This window comes from Perissodus microlepis, chromosome 2 (genome assembly GCF_051167445.1).
Source record: "Perissodus microlepis isolate ML-2025 ecotype Zambia chromosome 2, ASM5116744v1, whole genome shotgun sequence".
NCBI lineage: Eukaryota > Metazoa > Chordata > Actinopteri > Cichliformes > Cichlidae > Perissodus > Perissodus microlepis.
Window position 1 is genome coordinate 13303719 of NC_140462.1, and position 21271 is coordinate 13324989.

At 40.1% G+C, this 21271-nt stretch overlaps 3 protein-coding genes across 4 annotated transcripts; 2 read left to right on the top strand and 1 right to left on the bottom strand.

Moving 5' to 3' along the window:
- Positions 1–1287: 1287 nt before the first annotated feature.
- On the bottom strand, positions 1288–5469 carry LOC146392471 (uncharacterized). Of its 2 annotated transcripts, XM_084948190.1 has the most exons (6): positions 5305–5469; positions 5047–5198; positions 4792–4965; positions 4613–4712; positions 3187–3317; positions 1288–2963 (listed from the first exon to the last, which is right to left on the bottom strand). In XM_084948190.1, exons 2-6 carry the CDS (start codon positions 5095–5097, stop codon positions 2676–2678), a joined length of 744 nt encoding a protein of 247 aa, XP_084804316.1. In that variant the 5' UTR covers positions 5098–5198; positions 5305–5469; the 3' UTR covers positions 1288–2675. The 2 variants fall into 2 exon arrangements, with proteins under 2 accessions (XP_084804316.1, XP_084804306.1); XM_084948180.1 differs by having other exon boundaries at positions 5047–5469.
- A 205-nt stretch (positions 5470–5674) lies between these two features.
- Positions 5675–10411, top strand: polr2g (RNA polymerase II subunit G). Its single transcript, XM_084948202.1, has 8 exons — positions 5675–5832; positions 6097–6206; positions 6352–6511; positions 8158–8208; positions 8316–8381; positions 8617–8688; positions 9874–9907; positions 10086–10411. The coding sequence occupies exons 1-8, from the start codon at positions 5821–5823 to the stop codon at positions 10097–10099; spliced, it is 519 nt and encodes a 172-aa protein (XP_084804328.1). The 5' UTR covers positions 5675–5820; the 3' UTR covers positions 10100–10411.
- Positions 10412–10505: 94 nt separating this feature from the next.
- eef1g (eukaryotic translation elongation factor 1 gamma) lies at positions 10506–17003 on the top strand. Its single transcript, XM_084948164.1, has 10 exons — positions 10506–10632; positions 11511–11669; positions 11939–12002; positions 12367–12509; positions 12635–12778; positions 12901–13030; positions 13368–13584; positions 14550–14722; positions 15724–15848; positions 16655–17003. The coding sequence occupies exons 1-10, from the start codon at positions 10621–10623 to the stop codon at positions 16811–16813; spliced, it is 1326 nt and encodes a 441-aa protein (XP_084804290.1). The 5' UTR covers positions 10506–10620; the 3' UTR covers positions 16814–17003.
- The last annotated feature ends 4268 nt before the right edge of the window (positions 17004–21271 follow it).

The window sequence follows — 21271 nt, forward strand, 5'->3', positions numbered from 1 at the left end:
ATGCAAAAGAAAATCTATTTAAATATTAATTTCAATTAATTTGTCCTACTTTATATTTTTTCACCCCTTTTCTTCCTTTTCTCCAAGAAGTGCGAAACATTGGAGAAGCTGTCTGACAACATTGAAAGTTGTGTTAAATAAAAGCAGACAAGTCTGCCTGGACACCCAGTGGAGGAATAAAAGATGAGAAGCAACTTCTTCCATAACTTCCCCTCTCATCTTTCCACTCGCCATGTTGGATGACGCAGTAATAACGCAGTAAAATCTGGAGATTTTCTCAAAAGGTTGACAGATTAACATGAAATGAAAAAATGACAAATGAATAAGAGGAATCCGTCAGCACGGGAAAATAATTTCACATTACTTGGTTTCAATATGAGAATATATTGAAGAATTCATCAAATATGCCTAAAGTAAGTGGAGAGATACAACTTCACACCAAGAAAACCTTACTGTGCAAATCATGATCAATGCAATGTCTAATATCTGTTTGATTCACAGTTTGTCTGCATTTATGTAATTGCCTAAGTGGTCTCGAGTGCCTCATGCTGTAAATCTGGACCCTTTGTACCCCGTCTGGAAACATCTAAGTTATGTTTCATAAATGTTGTCTACTTTGCTTTTTTCCACCTTTGTTTTCACATAACCCCCAACCTCAATTTTCTTTTTCCTTCTGCTCTTTATCATACCCCATTTGATATGTGTGTCGTGCTTTGTTTTATCTCCCTCTGGAGAATAAAGACACTGTGGCAGGCCTGCAAACTCCCCATACAGCTGCCATATAAAACCTTGATTCCTCCACCAAAGTACAGACTACAACAGGAAATGGTTAAAGCTTTCATTTTGAAGGCTTTTCTTATCTTTTTTATGTGCTCAAGCTCAACAAACCGCGCATTTAAAATTGTATCTTATTCTATTCTAGTTACAACATGAATGGTGCAGGGAAGCCTCACATTACTTGTCTTGTCAAGAGACTGTTTTCTCATTTTAACAGTCATAGGACACATGGGGGTCATAAAGGTTGGTGCTTAATGTGAACCTGTAATAGCACATGAGCCATATGACACTTTATCAAATCAATAGGTCTCCCAGGACAGACACAAGGAGAAAACTATCTGTGAAATGACCTTTGCTAACATCAGGTGATTCTGTTTCAAATGGTTTAATGACACATTATCTTCTGGCACAGGGATTAAATTTAAATGTGTATATACATAAATAATCCCATTATGCTACAATAAGGATATGCTCTGGTTGACTTTCAGGGTGTTTATGATACAGAAACTATATTTCTAATTCTTTCCTGTAAGCTTTACACACCATCTCATGTCCCCTGGTGTGAAGATCACCTAAATATTCAAGTGAGCAGGGAAGTTTAGTGTATGAGGAGAGGAAAGAAAAAAAAAAAAAAAAAAAAAAAAAAAAAACACCAAATCTTCAGGTGATGCCTGGAGTCATGTTTGACTTTATCACTTTTGATAGCAGAAAGTAAACTTTCAGAGGAAATGCTGGGTATTATACAGAAGTGAGACACTCCAACAGATAAGAGTTACACCAGGAAAAGCATGATTGCAGCATTTAAAAATAAATAAATAAATAAATAAATAAATAAATAAATAAAAATCTTGGAGATGATTTTCAGCAACATTTTGAATAAGCAGTACAACCTTTATCTAAAGCTCTTTGTAGGTTTTATTAGCCCATCTTTCACATATGGAATTATTAATGAGTCAGGGGTTACATATAGAAGACAGTAGTGTAAAGTCTAATAGGTTCATGAATGCAGCGCCATCTGGTGGTGATACGAAGCACTTTTCCAAGACTAGGTAATTTCTGTTGACAGTGACAAAGGAGAGACATCTGCAAGTCAAGCCCCATCTTTCACTTGTACACAGAAATGACTGAAAATACAAGCTCACATAATATCAAGAACTTCATCCCACAGACAGTGTGAAACTGAGGAAATGCAATTTTCCATTTAAACTTTAAAACAAGATCAGTAACACACAGAAAAGTCAGTTTCATGACATTTTTTAGCCATAGGAAGGGACTCGAAATTGGTTCAAAGTCACCCAATACTTCAGAACTGTATGGCTCTGTGTATCCTGGTATGCTTTTCGTGTACATTGCAAAAAACAATGACATGGCAGTGGAGGCTATTAAGGCCTGAGCCAAATAAGCTTTCTCACTTTACACACTGGTCAGATTCAAAGATAAGAGATGTGTTAACTGCAGAAAAAAAAACAACACCACAACAACAACAACACAAAGGGCTACTTCTTAACCCCTCTATTAACCACAACTTAGTGAGTCATGAGCGAATCGGAATAAATCTAAACATAACTAGTCCTAAAAAGCCCCATTTAGATGCCTGCACTGCACAACTTGATTTTGGCACAAAAAACAAACAAAACACAACCAAGAAACAAACAAACCGGCTCAGTCAAGCTACTTAAAGCTCAATTCTACACTCCTGACCTTCAGACTAATTTCAGTGTCAATTTATTTGCCTTTAGCGTGTACACCTGTAGAACGGCTATCACACCTCATTAAACCACACTTCAAATATCAACAGTCATATGTTGATACAATATAAAAGAGAATTTCCTTCACCATGAACAGTTTAACATCACATACAGCATTTGACCTGAGACGATCTGTAACATCTCCCTTTCTCAGTTGCCATCGCCCGCCTTGTCCTTGCTCTTGTCCCGTGGTATGCGGCCCAGGTTAAAAAATTCCACGTTTGGCCTCATGTCTGTGAGATGGGCGAGCCTGTTAGACATGGCAAAGAAAGCAGCAATGGCGGCTATGTCCCAGGCGTCCTCGCGGTCAAAGCCCGCTTCCTCCAGAGATTTAAAGTGCTGCTCTGTGATGGTGTCGCAGCGACACACGGCCATGGCAAAGTCCAGCATGGCACGCTCCCGAGGAGCCAGGTCAGCATTTTCATAGTTCACAATGACCTGGGGAAAACAGAGCACCAATTAGACCTACAAGTGCATTTTGCTGATTTATGGCAATTAAGAAAAACCAAACAGGAAGGTCACATGCAAACAGCATCTGTATTAGAAAGTAAAAAAGATGTGACAGGCAGCCTAGTTTTAATGTTGCACATCACATAATGAGTGTATATACACAAAATACCTTAAAACACCTTTGTTATAGTTACTGGATTTAAGATTATACCTGATCACAAAGTGTGGGGTTCTTTGAGTAGATGCGATGCAGAGCACTGTGGGATACCACACAGTACAGACACCTGTTGTAGATACTGGTTGCCACTACAATTAGCTCACGATCTGCCTTGGTTAATCTACCTGCGAAACAATAGACATTTATAACTATCGGAAAAATACTGAGTCAAAATTACATTTGCTGCATTTAAGGAAAAGGTGCAAACACTTCTCACAAAAGAACTTATTAATCTCACAAACATGTTCAAATAACAATCCAGTCCTGTACTAAAAGACTGAAATGAACCTGATCTAGTTAAAGTTTTACCAATAAATCAGTACGCTTGCCACTTGGACACCTGAACAATCTTAGGCGCAATCTCAACTCTGTTTAGAATTAAAGCCAATCTGCTCTCAGGCTGTGGTGCATTGTTCAGGACAGATTTTATTTTAGATGTACAGACAAAAGGCTAATACAAATATGCCTACACCCGGAAAAGTTAATTTGCATTGTAGCAACAAAACAGCCAAACAGTGCAAGTGGCAGCGATTGTTAATATTAGTGCTGGAACGAGCCATTTCCCACATTGCATCAAGTTTACGGCCCATCTTGAAGGCTTCTCATTAAAAAGAGAATTTTTAACTTTCTGTGAAAGATAATTTGGGGCACTGTCCCATTTCTAAGCTACTGAACACATTTCTTTTGGACAAACAGTGACTCATTCATATATTCATTCATACTAGGCAATATGATGCATTCTTTTTAAAGGTAGCTGCTAAGAATGCATACCAAATCTGCAGCTCTCCTTACTTTTAAAAAGCAAGGCTGGTGCACACAGACAAATAATGGCTTATGGATTCATTGAACCCAGAGTGCTATAGATATCTTGGAATGTGACAGGATTTACATGTGTAGTTTTGCAAGGGATGCAGGTTTTGAATTTTAGAAATGCTTTTCTGAAAGGAACAATTCATAAACAGGTCACGACTACATGGAGTCAGGAAATCTAACATCCATCCACACTTTGGCCAATTTAGACTCACCAATTAACCTAACCTCACTAAAAGGGTGTCTTTGAAGCCCGAGTACCCAGAGAGAATATCCAAACGCCACACAGAAAGGCCCTGGACCTCCCTGTTGTGAGGCGCACAGTGCTAACCACCACACCACTGTATTGTCTGTCACACACATACACACAGTCACACACACACGACAATAAACTCCAAAGACTTTCTCATCCCTACTGAAACTACTAAAAAAGCAAGTTGTGTCACCATGGTTCATGTCAGTCTGGGTGTTGTGTTTCTCAGTGGGAAGAGTGGGGCCGTTACTGAAGTGTGTGCGCACCTTCTGGGGCCTAACGTTTCCCAGAGTTTGTCCATGCCATTGAATCGCAGACAAAAACGCACCGGCAAAGACATACAACACACAAGCACACCTGTGTCCTTGTTCATCAGTTCGTTGTAGTATGCAAAGAAGGCTCTGAACTCTGCCGGCCTGTGAGACAACACTTTGAAGACATTGGGCAAAAATCCTCCCTGTAAGGAAATACAGGTTTAATGGGGAGCAGAATAAAGTTCAGCACACTTAAAGACCTTGAACGCCTCATATGTAAACCTTTGATTCCACTTCTTCCATAAGCTCCACTATATCATACGGCAGATCTTTCTTGTAAGGAATTGGGTATCGGCTGATTTTCTCTGGTGGAGAGCCACTGGAGGAAGATCTGGTGCCCATCGCTGCTGCCACCACCCCCTTCCCCCGTAACAAGCAACCTGAACGGAGAGACACCTGCAGGGAGGACAGTGCAGTCACGTAAAACCACCCATAAAGTGCGCTTTCTACAAAGTGGAAAAGTGCGGAACAACTTACAAGCTGTGTTAGAGGAGGGCGGAACAGCTTCGAGACGAGGTTACTCGCCATGTCAGTCAGCAGAAACCGGAGGCTGGTGTGAGATTAATCTAATCGTCAGTCAGCTACTGCTGTATCCAGGCGGAGTGGTTTTCAAGGAAGTCAGACTAATCCTTAAGAGGCACAAAGTTAGAGCTAATGTCGCTAAATTAAGCAGGGATATTTACCTATTCGACTCCACAGTGCGTCAGATTACACAATAACTGAAGCAGTGTTTACCATTAATCAGCTATCGGTTTAGCAAATATCTCATTTTTGCTTCGTTTATATGTCAGATGTTAACAGTCTCGTGGAAAAGAAACCAATCAAAACCCAGTATGGAGGCTCGCCTGCAGCACGTCCACACCCTCACGCACTAGTCCTCCTCACCGACAGGGGTCAGTCTGTGACTGGATTCAAAAGGTTAGCCTGATTGCTGTGGGTCGTTTAAATAGTTAATTAAGCGATGCTTAGATAAGGCAGATAAAATATTTAAATTGTTATTATATTTATTGTTTAACTTAACTTGTGATTATTACATTTGACTTTCGTGTCTATCAAAATTAGTGAAGAAAAGCGACACGCTCCTGCGAGACAGAACTGAGGACAACAACTTCCCAACAATGACCTCTGACTCGGAAGTGACTTTGTTAGGAACAAACGAGCGGCTGGTTTTCATTCAATACACGAAAAAACATCTTTTAGAAAATATAATAAAACGATTTTTGAGTTGGGACTAAACGTAAACAGACCGAAATGTTTTACCATGTAAGTATTTGTATTTCTCTCTGTATATAATCACTAACAGCAGTCTGGTTTGTTGTTGATACGAGTTTGGCTGGCGTGCTTGTAGCTACTGTAGCTTTGTAAAACTTTATCATATACCCTTAAAAGCTGTTATCACTGTTGCGCTTTATAGTCGTGTGGAGATGCTACAAGTGTTTTTTTCTCTTGTTTTTGAACGGCAGCAGAATAGGTTGAGCAGTGACGTTGTCCACGGCAAGCTAATTTACAAAAGCCTCGTTTTCACAGATTTCTTTGGAGCACGAAATCTTACTACATCCGAGATATTTTGGTCCGAATCTGCTGAACACCGTGAAGCAGAAGCTCTTCACAGAGGTCGAGGGGACCTGCACTGGCAAGTGAGTGACTCTTGTGTTTGACTTAAAAATAGTTTAAAACTAAGGCTAAAAAGAGGCTGAAATTTGACCAGTGGCTTCTGGAAAACTGGGCCACAGATGGAGGTTGTTTTGCAATTTAAATTATTTGTTTAATTCTGTCTTGCAGGCATGGCTTCGTCATTGCAGTTACCACCATTGACAACATCGGTGCTGGCGTAATCCAACCAGGCAGAGGTTTTGTCCTCTATCCAGTCAAATACAAGGCCATTGTCTTCCGTCCGTTTAAAGGAGAAGTTGTGGATGCAGTGGTCACTCAGGTTAACAAGGTGAGGGGCAGGTTTAGAGTCTTAAAACCCTAACACAGTTTTCATACCATGCTGTAGGAAAGTATTTGCCCCCTTTCCCTTTCCGATTTCTTAGTTTTTTGTTTGTGTGTTGTTGTTTTTTTTTTTTTTTGCATATTTCATAATCATTAAAAAAATTGTATCAGAGAGAGGGTTAATATTTAACTTGAGTAAATACAAAATGCAGTTTCAAATAAATTAATTTATTAAGGGGGAAAAAGAGCTATCCAAAACCTAGTTGGCCCTGTGTGAAAAATAATTCCTGCTACATTTTAAATCATATATTAAATATGACTAATCATTTTGGAATTTTCAATTTTTTTGGAAAGTTGAGTTCAGTTTCACTATCCACACCCAGGCCTGATCACTGTCAAACCTGTTGACTCAAGAACTCACTTAACTTGTTGGGGATTTCTATGTTTGTTTGTTTTTTTTACCTTACAATATAAAGTGCCTTGAGGCAACTGTGGCACTAGATACATATAAAACGGAATTGAATTGAAGTAGGACTGGTCTGACAAAGTGATGTAGGCTAAAAGATCTCAAAAAGCAACACACTAAAGAAACTCAAGAACAGATGAGAAACAAAGTCATTGACACATGTCAGTCTGGGAAGGGTTACAAAGCCATTTAGAATAGAATAGAATAGAATTCAACTTTATTGTCATTGCACATGTCACAGGTACAGGGCAACGAAATGCAGTTTGCATCCATCCAGAAGTGCTTTAGCCATGATATAGATATATTACAATATATATTAGCAATAATATAGATATGTAAGTATATTACAGAAATGGGTCTATTACGGTATGTAATATGTACACGGTATGAAGTATGTTATGAATATGCTATAACTATAAGTATGTACAGGCTGTAGTGAGTACAGGCTATGAACAGGATATAAATATGAAAAAAAACTATACAGAATATGAGATAAAGAACTTTACAGAAATATGAGATATACAGCTATACAGAAATGGGAACTATGCAAGTTGTAAACAGTTATAGAATTAAAAATTATCGTATAATTATTTACACAGAACTATACAGTAGTCGTGTAAAATTTCTATGGTTTTGGGACTCCACTGAACAACAGTGAGAGCGTTTAACTACAAATGGAAAAATGCATTCAGCTGTCTGTGCATTGAGGCTCTCTGCGACTTGGGTTATGCAGCAGGACAATGAGTCAAAACAAGTACACCTCTGGATGGTTAAAAAACTAAAATGAAAGTTTTGGAGTGGCATAGTGAAAGTCTGGACTTAAATCAGATTGATATGCTTTGGTATCACCTTAAACAGGCCATTCATGATTGAAAACCCTGTAATGTGGCTAAATTCAAAACAATTCCGGAAAGAGAATTGGGCCAAAATTTCTCCACAGCGATGTAAAACATTGCAAATGCAATAGTGGCACGAAAAGTTACTTTTTTACACAGTGTATTCCATCCATCCTATAAGATGTAGAAATATAAAAAAAATTGTACTTCTGAATTTTCTGAATCATTTTAACAGCCAAACTGTTAAACTAAATGTGTCCAGTTTTAAGAATGAAGTCATGAATTGCTGCAAAAGAATAGTGTTCTGTCTTCCTTTTGAAATGTTTCTAAATATGTCTGTAATTCTTACAGGTCGGATTGTTCACAGAAATAGGTCCCATGTCCTGCTTCATCTCTCGCCACGTGAGTCAGCAAGATATTTACAATTGTGTTTAATTAGTTGTCATTTAGTGCACTTTGCAGTATTTATGTTGTTTGTAATTCAATCTCATGATACATTTCTTTTGCAGTCGATCCCCGCAGAAATGAACTTTGACCCCAATTCTAATCCACCCTGTTATAAGACAGTTGATGAGGTATTGTTTCATTGTTAAGTTGAAACAATAATTGTGTTACAGAAACATGTATTAAAATACATTTCTCTTCTTTGCCTTTATTGGCTTTTAAAATAAAGTTAAAGTTATTATTATTATGTGTTTAAAAAAAAGTTTTCAGCAAACTCAGACATGTGTTCACATTATAGTGAAGATAAAGGTTAAAACAAAAATGTCAGTTTTGCATTTAAGGATGTTTCTTCCTCTTATTTTTAAGGACATTGTAATCCAGCAAGATGATGAGATCCGGCTGAAGCTTGTGGGAACCAGAGTGGATAAGAATGACATTGTAAGTGTTTGTTCTTATTTTTTGAAGAACTACTTCATCCCAAGTTTGTTACTCTTCTTTAGTTAAGTACTTCATATAAACTTAAGCAGGAGTTAATTTCCTAGAAATATAAAAGATGTTCATAGTTACAGGCTCTGAAAAGTTAAGGCAGCGCAGAAGTGCCTTACACCTAGTTTTGGTCACAGGATTGATTGTGCCACGACCAACTCATAGTTTATGACTGGGTTGTGGCTCTTCTCCTGAATTATATGTCTCACCTCAGCATCAGTGCTGGTGTGGAAACGGGAGAAATCGAAACACAAAGCAAAGCGATCGCTGAGTTTTCTCCAGAAAGTTTTGCTTTTTTCCAACTCTTCCAGCATCTCCCTCTCTGTAATTGGGGAATCTCTGAGCTCCTGCACTAATATGTTATTAAAATGGTGGTAAGGACTGACCTGCTTTTACCCTTGTGTCTTCAACCTGGGCTGCACAGGCTATGCCACGTGTGCCAGGTTACAAAAATCACACCTGGTTTATCAGGGCCAGTGTAATGTGTAGTTGATGGCACTATTGCGTCTTTTTGTGTATGTATTTCATTACAGACAAGCGTACATCCAATGCAAAAATACCAACTGCATGTTGCAGGATGTGGATAACGCTGTGTGTTGGTTGAATGCCGATTGGTTGACAAGTGGGCCAAAATGGGGAAGAGAGCGACCACAGAGTTCTCCACGAATAAGAGAAGTGTGGGAAAAAAACCCTCAAAATGTCAAAGATTAAAAAGTACAGCATTAAAAGTACAGACAGTAGCTGCAGTGGACACTTTTTCATTGTCTCTAGAACTCGGTTTCACTTCCTCTCGTATGTTAATTTGGTCCAACTGGCTGATCAACATCACAGGCAAGAGTTGCCCATAGACGGGTTGCACCACCCACTTTGTACTCTGTCTCCATCAACAGCAGACATTCTTTGCCAGTCGATGTGCTGTCTGCAAACTGCCAGCGCGCTACAACTGTCTTTGTTCAGGGCATACTTATTAAAGTGTATGGTTCAACAGTCAGATCACTTGTCACATCCAGTTTACAGACGCCAAGACGGTAACAGTGAAAAATCTCAGCTCAACAAATCAGTGTGGGATGCCATTGTGCCTTCATCAATCTTTTATACTTTAAACTAAATGAAAACAAAGTTTTCCTTGTTTTTCAGTTTGCCATTGGATCTCTCATGGATGATTATCTGGGTAAGTTATTAGACCACAGTACATTGTCAGATGGGTCATAGATCTGCTTTTTTTTTTGTTGTTGTTGGTTTAGTTTGGTTATGATTATTTGCACATAAAAACAACAAGAACAAACAAAAATAATGGTGTATGTTTTTTTTTTTTTTTTTTAAACTTACCATCTTTTTTTTTGTTTCAGGTCTTGTGAGCTGATTTTCTTCTGAGGAGCAAGAAACAGTGGGACTTTACTGCATTGTATCTCAGTTTGTCTGTCTTAATTACTATTATTTTTCTACTGTTCTGGTATAGAGATGGGGGCCAAGCCCTATAGGAACATCATGTTATTATGCTGTACAGCCTACATTTTTTTTAATGGAAATGTTGTAAGAGTGTTAACAAATTTACTTAAAAAGTGCTAACGAATAGAAGTATCCATATTAGTAGTGTTTGTTATTTTGAATGCCCATCATTCCTACATATTTTTTGCTTTTGCGTGTGCTGTAATAAAATCCTTGTGTCAGTGTATGTTTATCTCCCTGTGTTAGTACCTTCACAAATAGCATTTGTAGCTAAGTTTTTAAGTCATGTTCGGATGTTTTGAAATGTGACCAGGCAGCTTTATCCATGCAGTTCAGAAGAATTGTGAACGCGGATATTTCAAGAACGCGCACGTCACGTGGCCGTAAATACGTCAGTGAAGCGCGCCGTCGTTCTTTCTTTCTCTCGTCCTGAAGATGGCGGCAGGGGTGAGTAAGATGGAGAGATGGCCAGCTATAGTGCTTACTTTTAAGTTTCCTGCTGCAATCCGCTAAAAATCAGATGCATCTGCCCTCTTACTGAGTAGCTTTTCACACAGACATTGCTTTCCGAGTGTTTTCTAGCTTTTATAGGGGATATTTATAAACAATACCATTCAGTATTCCTCCTAACACAGGTTAGCTGTTGCTAACGATGCATTGTAAGTGGAAGACTCCGCTCTCCTAGCTCAGGGTTGTGCCACGTTACCTTACCTATTCATCACTTTGAAAACCTCCTCCTCACATCATACGCTTTTTTTTTTTTTTTACCTGAGGGTATCGCTACAGTTCAGTTTATTTAGTCTCAATTCTGCCGTATATTTAAATTTATTCTCCGAAGTTAAGCGACTCGGTGTTAAGGAACAGCTTATTTGTCAAGAGAGCGTTTTAAGCCACGTGAAAATTATTTATTTATTTTAGATAACTGGTTAACAGAAATGCAGTCTTCCGTGCAAGTCAGCATGTATTTCAGTTTTGATGTATTTCAGCTTCATCATTCTCCATAGCCTAATCAGCCAGATTTTAATTGGTCGACCCTTTTAATTTGGATGGGATCCTTTTATTTGTGACCATAAAACAAATTAAATGCTGCCTCTTAACGGGTTTGATAGCTTGCTTACCAATTTTATCCAAGTTTACATGCCTTAAGTAGAATTAGAAAACCGACAGAAGCCTGTTCAGGACTCAGTATATACATTAGTAAAACACCAGGCTATTTCCTGAAAGTCATTCATAGGCCAATCAAATGGTTAGACATCCAGCTTGAAAAGGTGTGGTGCATATATATGCAGTTTGCTTTTAAAAACAGTTGTCTTCCGTCCTTTCAGACTCTGTACACATACCCAGAGAACTGGCGGGCCTTTAAGGCCCAGATTGCAGCCCAGTACAGTGGTGCTCGCCTCAAAGTTGCCACGAGTGCCCCTGCCTTCACCTTCGGGCAGACGAACCGTACTCCTGCCTTCCTCAACAACTTCCCTCTGGGCAAGGTAAGTACAGCTGGCTTAATCAATTCAATGAATCAATTCCCTTAAATATGCAATTTTGCTTTGCTTTTAGAGCCTCTCTTTTTTTTTTCCTTCCCACATGAATATGGTTGACTCGTTATTTGTCAAATGCAACTTATGAGCTGGAATTTAACCAGTTTGACAACACACCCTTTTATGTTTCGTAGCCAACAGATCTGCACATGCACCGCTTTGCTCTCTGACTAAAAACACATTGAATGTGTTCAAATGAGTAGTTCTGTCATTTGTAGGTACCTGCCTACCAGGGAGATGACGGCTTCTGTCTGTTTGAGAGTAATGCCATTGCTCACTACTGTAAGTCTCACATTTAATAATAATTAAGTGGCTTGAATTCTATACTCTTGTTTTAGAAAATTCCTCAGGGGTGCAGTTAATTCGGTCTAGAATTTGTGATGGGATACAGCACTCAATCAGCAAAACATTGAAATTCACAGGACATTTCTTGACTCAAGGGTTTATTATCATATAGATGGGTCAGACCACATTACTAGTTATATCTATACAGTTTTACCTCTAGTGTATCATTTCATTGATGTGCACAATGTATGATAATTAAGAAAATCTTAAAATGCTTAAGTTGTACTGTAAAAATTTTTAAAAACAGAACGACTCTGAAACCATAACAGCAACTTTCCTTTTTAAAATCTTGTGTGCGTAGTGAGCAATGATACCCTACGCGGTTCCACTCCTCAGGCGGCAGCCCAAGTGCTGCAGTGGGTGAGCTTCGCTGACTCAGAGATCATCCCTCCTGCCAGCGCATGGGTCTTCCCCACTCTGGGAATCATGCAGTTCAACAAGCAGGTATACAGCTCAGTGTTTCTTAGTTGAAACAATAGCTTCCTAGAGGACTGCACCCTGTTGTTGCACCTTGGTACTGGAAAATAAGATTTACAGTCATTTTTCTTTCTTTTTCTTCCACTGTCCAGGCCACTGAGCAGGCCAAGGAGGATGTGAAAAAGTTCCTTGCTGTGCTGAACCAACACCTGAACACCCGTACCTTCTTTGTGGGAGAGAGGGTCACCCTTGCAGACATCACCGTGGCCTGCTCCATGCTCTGGCTCTACAAACAGGTTTGTCACAGACTGCTGCACCTTGCGGTACCTTGGAGCCTAACGGCAACACTTCAGCTCTGTAATGAAATTTGGGGAGGAAGTTGCACCAGAAGCCATTAACACCTCACTGTTCCCTGTAGGTCCTGGAGCCTTCTTTCCGTCAGCCCTATCCCAATGTGACCCGCTGGTTTGTCACCTGTGTCAACCAGCCACAGTTCAAGGCTGTCCTGGGAGAGGTCAAGCTGTGTGAAAAGATGGCCCAGTTTGACGGTGAGTCACCAGCAGTTAGATCAGAAGGCATACATGTTAGACAGTATGAACTTGTAGCCTAAGTGTCTGAAATGTTTAAAAGCAAAACTCCACACCATTGTTGTTTAAATGATAGTTGGAAAAGCTGCATTCACTGCTAATTGAGTTATTTGCACAATTGGATTCTTCAAAAATTTGAAGTTAAGAAAAAAAAAAGTTTGCATATCTGATTAAATTCATGCCAATACTAACACAGCTAAAATCAGCCATTGTTGGGCAAATGATTTGAGGGCAGGCTCCTTTCCAACGGATACAAAACCAAAGACGGAACATGAGTTTCATTGTTTTGTTCCTCCAGCCAAGAAATTTGCTGAGATGCAGCCCAAGAAAGAGACTCCTTCCAAGAAAGAGAAGGGAGGAAAGGAGGCTGGCAAGCCCCAGGAGAAGAAGGAGAAGAAGAAGGAAGAGAAAAAGGAAGAGAAGAAGCCTGATCCTGAAGAGGAAATGGATGACTGTGATGCTGTTTTGGCTGCAGAGCCTAAAGCCAAGGACCCCTTTGCACACCTGCCAAAGAGGTAGAGAGATCTTTTTTCTTTTGTGTATACATTTCATCATTCAGAATTTGTTTCGCTGTAAGCTCACACTTTGTATGGTAATTAAAAATCTATAATGTGGAGTCAGTCTGCAAGTGTTGGGTGTGACCCTTTACCCCAGTAGTTTTCCCCAAATGCTTCTCTACCTTTAAGAGTGTTAATCAGTTGGTGAAGGCCTATTTCTCTATTGTGCATCTGTAGCAGTCTTTGGCATATTGATCATTTAAAACTCGTTATGTGGTTTCACATGTTGAGTTTTGACATTCCTATGCTCTCGACTCTGTGGAAAGATGGTCCCCTATCATTTGGCAAGACTGTGCCCATTTAATGGCACCAAGTCTTAATCTAACAGGGGAAAATAAAACCAAGACCACATTCATCCCAGTCATCTCTGAATTCAGTGAGTAAAAGGCTGGTTCATGCTGTGGCCACAAACAGAATGTAACTTTGAGATGCATAGTTGCCCTTCAGGGTTGACTGTATATCTGTGTGTCAGCTGGCTTAGGTCTTATTACTTTTTGGGGGGGGTGACTGTGCAGACTTGTCTGCAGAGAATTTACATTACAATTTGCAAACTACGCATATACCCCAGGCAGTGGACTTGGAGAAGTATAAAAGGAACGACTACTTGGTCACGTCGTCTCCAGCTGTTCATGTCTGCAACAGAATATAATCAAGGCTTTATGGTATTTAAAGATTCTCTTTGAAGTAAAGATGGCAGAGTCATGTGGGTATTTATAAGCTCGGGTTATTGTCAGTGGCAAATCCTGGCTTTAAAAGTCCTTTTATAGTCCTGTAGGACCCACAAAATTTATGGTTGTAGGCATTCAGTAACTGTTCCTACATTTTTTTTTTCAGTGATCTCAACCTAATTTCTGCACCTTGTTCTCTTCACCTTGCATGTACATGGATCACATAACTCCTGACATTTCCTTTTTTCATTTTAGCGCATTTGTTATGGATGAGTTCAAGAGAAAGTATTCCAACGAGGACACCTTGACCGTAGCCATTCCCCACTTCTGGGAGCACTTTGACCGTGAGGGCTACTCAATCTGGCACAGCCAGTACAAATATCCCGAGGAGCTCACACTTACCTTCAAGAGCTGCAACCTTATCACAGGTGAGACTCAGCAGCAGCCATTTTATAAAACACCTTTGGTCTCATTAGTATCTAAAGTTACTTTATTATTATGGTTGTTTATTGGTTGGAAAGCAAACGCAGAAAAGGCTTTATTTTCTTCCCTGGTCTTACATCTTTGTCTTTGCTGCTTCATGTGCTGGCATGAATTTCCTCCATCTGTTTAGGTTTGCTCCTATGGCCCAGGAACAATTTGGGATCAGAGGCAGTTCTGTGCATATGGGAATTTTTCTGAAAGTCTGTAGACTTCTAAGATGGCTCTCATGTAGCCTTAAAGAGGGGATTAGAGGAGACAGTGCTGGGACTTGCTACACAGGACAGATCATTTTAAATGCATCTTAACTTGTGTTCTTGTTGACTGCAGTGGGTACTGCTGGTTTTCTCGGTCCTGGTGTAGATTTAGGTTTTAGTCTCATTTAAATCATTTGGACTGATTCTGGGTTGGAATTTAATCCTGCAGTTTTTCAGGAAAGCTGATTACACCAGTTTTCAAAGAATGTAAAAATTGGGATAAATAAGGCTTGGCACTGCTAAAACCATGATTTGTTTTTTTTTTAAATAAGTGTTAAGTACCTTTTGTCAAATGTTAAATTGGTCATCTTCAGGTCTTCAGTGACGTTCTTGTAAGGAGTTTGGACATGTTTGAATCAACTCCAGAAACGGGTCTGTACTACAATTAGGAGAAAAGCAATTATTCCCCTGTCATTGGGCAAGGCAGTGTCCTGTCATGACACACAGTCTTAATCAGACGGGGGAAGAGAAACTGCAAGCCATATTCATCCCAGTCATCTCTGTTTTAAGTGAGTTTAAGGCTGGTTCATGCTGTGGTCACATTAAACAGGATCAGAATTGCCCCACAGGCAATTTGTTTTTGTTCTACATGTAGAAAGACAGACGTTCCTTTAGATGTGGATCAAATAGAAGATGTCCTTGACGTGTTGATAAAAATCAAAATGTCTCAAATCTCTGGTTGTACCTCACAGGTATGTTCCAGCGCCTGGACAAACTCAGAAAGAATGCCTTTGCCAGTGTCATCTTGTTCGGCACCAACAACGACAGCAGCATCTCTGGCATCTGGGTCTTCAGAGGCCAGGAACTGGCCTTCACTGTAAGTATTAGGTTTTAAACGTGCTTTGATCAATGTTCTGATTTGATAATATCCCCAGTGTTTCTCACATTGATTTGGGCTTTTCCTCATGTGTCGAGGTGAAGTGCATGGATTGCAGCTCTGTTAGGATTAACGTTCCAGTCAGTGTTTTTAAATTACCCCTGTTTTTGGGCAAGGCAGTGTCCCATTATGACACGCAGTCTTAATCTAACGGGGGAAGAGAAACTCAAGACCATATTCATCCCAGTCATCTCTGGTTAAGTGAGTAAAAGGCTGGTTCATGCTGTGGCCACAAACCGTATTGCAGTTTAAGACAATTGTCCTTGAATAAAGACAGATTTAGTTGTGCAGGTATTTGTTGGTTACTGACCTAAGCTGACTTTTGAACTCTGTGGATTGTCATGTCTATTTTAGGCAGCAAAACATTGCTTTTGTGCAGTGGACACGTGCACACACTAAACCTTACATTTAAATTTCAAACTATAATTATTGATTCTGCTGTATTTAGGCTGTTGTCACGGAAAACCACTCTGTTTTATACAGTTGTTGTGAAAATGGAAAAAAACAACAACAAACATTTGAGGAATGTTGAGATCTGGCATTCATATAAAGTGTCCCGTAGCCTACATGGTCTGCATTTGAATGCATTCTGTTATGGTTCATCTATCGCCTTGATAGGTAGGATGGAATGTGTCATCTAAGATCCGATAGTGATGTTGATGATACATTTTTGGATTAAAAGCTGAGGGTAATTAACTTGAATTCAATCCCCCCCTTGTTTTCCTTCTTGTGACTTTCCTTCCCAGCTCTCTGAAGATTGGCAGATTGACTACGAATCATATGACTGGCGCAAGCTGGATCCAAACAGTGAAGAGTGCAAAACCATGGTAAAGGAGTACTTTGCCTGGGAGGGAGACTTCAAGCATGTGGGTAAAGCCTTCAACCAGGGCAAGATCTTCAAGTGAGAGGACACTGATAGTCAACAAAAGCACTCTGCGCTTCTGCTCTCCAACACTTAAAACCAATGGACATTGAGCCACACATGCTTACTTACCTGCAGGAATGACAGTATTTGAACACAAGAATGAAGTTTCTCTGTGGCCTTCAAAGTGGTTTTCTGGTTGTTTGACGTGCGAAATAAAGCATTTCCCTCAATGCTATCTCTCTCTTTGATGTCCATTGTGTGTGAATTCAATCTGAATGTATTTCTGTTAAGTTTTGTTTTGAGAATAAGCAAACAGAAATATTTTGTTTTTCTTAACTTCAAATCATGCGTACCAAAACCAGAAAATGACCTTGCAGTCTATGGTACAACAGTGCCCGCACATGCTAATAGGCAGTGGTTAGGTTTTGAAACATGCAATGAAAAATTCAACCAGAAGAGGTCAGTAAAACACTGCTTTTTGGATTTATCCAATTACTTAACCTTGGGCTCACTAGGCATCTTGTGACGCACTTCTGCAGCTGATTTTGTGACTCATCAGGTTTAATGTCTAGCTGTCTTGGAACTTGTATAGGGCGTTTTTAAATTTCTAACTCTTGCAAACCATATGTGGGTTTACTATTCAAATGGTAAGCCAACTTAAAACTCTATATCCTTCAAGTCCCTGTAGAGGGCAGGCAAAGACTTAACATTGAAGGCTATTGAATACAGCACATCTGGTAGAGAAAATGGCTGGGCTGAACTCTGTGGTTTGAGAAGATGGGAATGTTGTCTGCCTTAAACTATGGGTTCTTGTTTTGAAGTAGTCTGTGCTTCCCTAAGGAGATGACTGAAACAAATCTTTATAAGGAACTCTTCTTGGATACGCGAGGGCAAGGGCCATTCACATAAAATCTGTACTTTGTTACCATGTTTACGCCATGAAAACACCGAAACACTAAACTTGATAAGCATCAATAAAACGTGTTTCAGTTTTGGAGTCGACAGTGGTTGAAAAGGCACACTGACTCCAAAGTAAAACAATTCTTTAAGACTTAGAGGTTCAGAGCAGATTTTCACATTAAACCTATAACTTGTTTAAAGCTCAAAATGCACATGTAAATATGTAGTCTGTAAGTGGAAAATGATTGTTTGGGTTTTTTTGTTTTTTTTTCTGACAATGCATGCAGGGCTGATATAAAAATGTAGAGAGAGCCACACCCCAGTCCAATGCTGAAATACCATGTTTCAGAACCTACTTCTGCAAGTTGGTATTGCTAGAGTAAAAAAAGAGGAAAAGAAAACAGGGGTAACCATAATCCACAGTTTCCTGTGTGGTACATCAATTTACTTGTTCTTTTAACGTCTGCCTGAATGCCCAACTCGAAGCTAAACTCTTTCTTTTGTAATGGCAGATGCTTTGAATAAATTTTGTCTGTTGGCGTTGAACTGTGAGCACAAAGCTTTTGGCTTCATCGGACACACCCAACCATATGAAAGTTTGTTGAACACACTTGATCATTTGTTGTTGAAATTTCCCCACGCCTGCTGCCCGGCGTTTCTTTGTTTGTCGCAGCATTGTCTGTTATACGTGGTTGCAGGTGAAACGGGGCACCTGGACGAGCCCGTGTAATGAATCCAGATTATTCAGGCACATATTGATTTAACTCCCCTTTAATATCAAACATGTGACACATTTAGTACGCTTGACTGTGGTTTGATCACTGAAGTGTTGCGCATTAAACTTTAGAACTTCTCGGGTGGATGCAGGGGCTTTCTTTCTGACGCACTCATCCACACACTCATGGGAGATGCACAGGAGAGGACTCTCATCTCCGAGTGAGTCAGATGTGTGATTTTTTCCTACTTGCTAAGCGTGATTCAAGCTCATTTTGCCGCAACCATCTTCCACCATGGTGTGGACTCAGGGAAGCCATTTTAGTTTGTTCTGTAGTCTCATGGAAATCAGAAAATGGAAATGTTCCCACAACAGCGAAGCACCCAAGTCCTTGAACACATGACTCACTCATCCTGTGGATCACGGTGGAAGAGGGCTGTAACTTGAGCAAATAACTTTGACTTCACTCGCACCACAGCGGCAGTTACAAAAGTGCTGAAGGATAACCCTTTGATTGCTGAAGGAGTGGCGTTACCAAAGCTGTTTTGTAATAAAGTCAAATATGAAATGACTCTGAGCAGAACCCATGCAGTTTTAATCATTTTGAGGCAAGCTTCCTGCCAGATGGAGGCAGCATCAAGTCCACACAATATGCTGTGCCTGTTTTGTATTTAGAAGCCTCAGAGTTAAAAAACTAAACTGAAGCAAGCCACGAGAACAATGAGCTGTCTTATGCCAAAGAGCAACATTTTCTCTTCCAGTCCTGCCAACCTTCCTCCCCCTGGTCTTTATTTCTCACTTGGCCACACACTCACTACTTTTTCCTTCCTCTACTGATCCTCGTTTTCTGGACATTTTTTTTTCTTTCTCTTCTGTGTGCTCGCATGAGGAGGGGTGGGGATTCTTGAAAGCAGTTGGATCAGCGAGGAGCCCTGTAAGGGAGGAACACAGAGAGCTGATGTATTGTTTCACCACACAAGGTCCCTGTGTGGCTGTCAGCTCGCAGTAGGAGCTCTGGGCATGGTATGCATGTGCTGAGCATCTGGTGTTGCGAGACACACATCTGGAAAAGGGTTAGGTAGTCAGTGGAGGGCTTGGAACAGCAAGGTGAAGCAATCTGACACAGTTTTCATGAAAGGAAAGCTACCACTGACGTTCCTGTTGTGTGGGTTAAGCATGTCTATGGATTATGAGTGTGTAGATTTTGTGTCTTTAAGTTATCCTTAAAGGCCTTACATGTGTCTATTTTACACAAATCTGGACATATTTACAGCTCTGCTTATTGTCACAGGCCAGCTGGCCAAAACAAGAGCACATCACTCTTGTCACAGTTGGAGGGACATCTCTGGGCGGATAGAAACAACACTCAGCCACCACATAATCCCACCCTTAGACTTTTATGGGGTTTCCCTACACTCTAGTATGTTGCTGGGTTTTAAATTCCTCTAACACACACACATGCACACACACTAAATTTGAGCAATACAAATGAGGTCAGGAAGATGGATCCTTAGTCAGCACCCAGCGCGACTTCAAGTCAAATGTCCTCTATTTTTGAGGCAGGGCCAAGAATGAAAATATGAAGTTTAAAGACTGCAACACACACAGATAGTTACACATGCATATATACATGCTGTATATCATATTATATCCTCTTAGATAGGAAATGTGACCTTGAGATCTTCTGTTTGGTGATGGGGTCTTTTCATGGCTTTAGTGCAGTCAAAGTGTGCGAGCTGCACTTTTCTCTGCAGCTCTATAGCTCTAAAACGCAGCCCTAGAATGGAATGAGGGAGGTCAAAGGTGAGTATGTTGAGGGGAAATAGCTAAAGGAGGCAGGGAAAGAAAAGATTAGATCTTTTGCAGTAGTAACCAAGCACTCCGGACAACATATTAAGAAACATCCGCTGCAAGTACCAGCTTTAAGTTGAAGCAGTTATTGTCATCTGTGAAGAGATTATTAATAAGTTGTTTGTTGGTGAGTTTGTGTTGCCCTGCAACAGAGTTTGTTGGTGTGAAAGTAGAGAAGAAAGTGCGTGACACAAGTCAAGAGAGAGGTATGGAGAGAAAACAGACAGCCCCTGCACTTTTGGACATGAAACCCCAGAGTTGCTTCTGGCTCATGTTACCAGAATCTGGAGGTGGGGCGTGTTGTCAAACTAAGCCAAACTACAATAATGCACTGCCATGACTACTAAGGCAGAAATATTGCATGTTGGAAAAACATTCAAAATAAATAAAAATGTGTTCTCTTTAATAAACCTTTGTAGTTGGTTCACTACCCTACAAGGGTAGAGGACGGTGCATTAGGAAATATTACTTTCAAATGTTAGTCATAATAGCTCCACAGTTGTGGTTTGGGTGTGTACTCGACGTTCAGTGTTTAAAATAGCCCTAGGCTATCTTCACACGAAAAAACAAATGTGCGTTGCTAGAAATGTATTTTTTGCAGAACTAAAAACAGGTACCACTGTTGTCTCACTTCAGTTCAAAACGTTCTGTTAAGAAAGAAGCCGTTTAGACTTGTATTAGCAGAGGGGTACCCCCCACTTCACTCATCGGTTCTTCATGTACTGACTTGCTGGCCGTTTACATTATACTCATGTGAGTGAGCGCATCAACATTTTTAGCTATGACTGGAATGTGCAGCTTGGGATCATATCTGCCTGAACAACGGATGGAAGTGGAGTGAGAGATCAATAGCTGAAAACAGTTGATAGTGAATAGCTGTCAGACTCTGTGAAGAAAATGATCACAGTAATCTAATCAGATTCACAAAGGCGTGCGTCAGTAATGTGTCAGATCACTTGCTTAATTTTCTGGGGGCTATGTGTTACAACACTTGACCAACATAAATTTACCGGAGGTTTCCAGGAACTTATT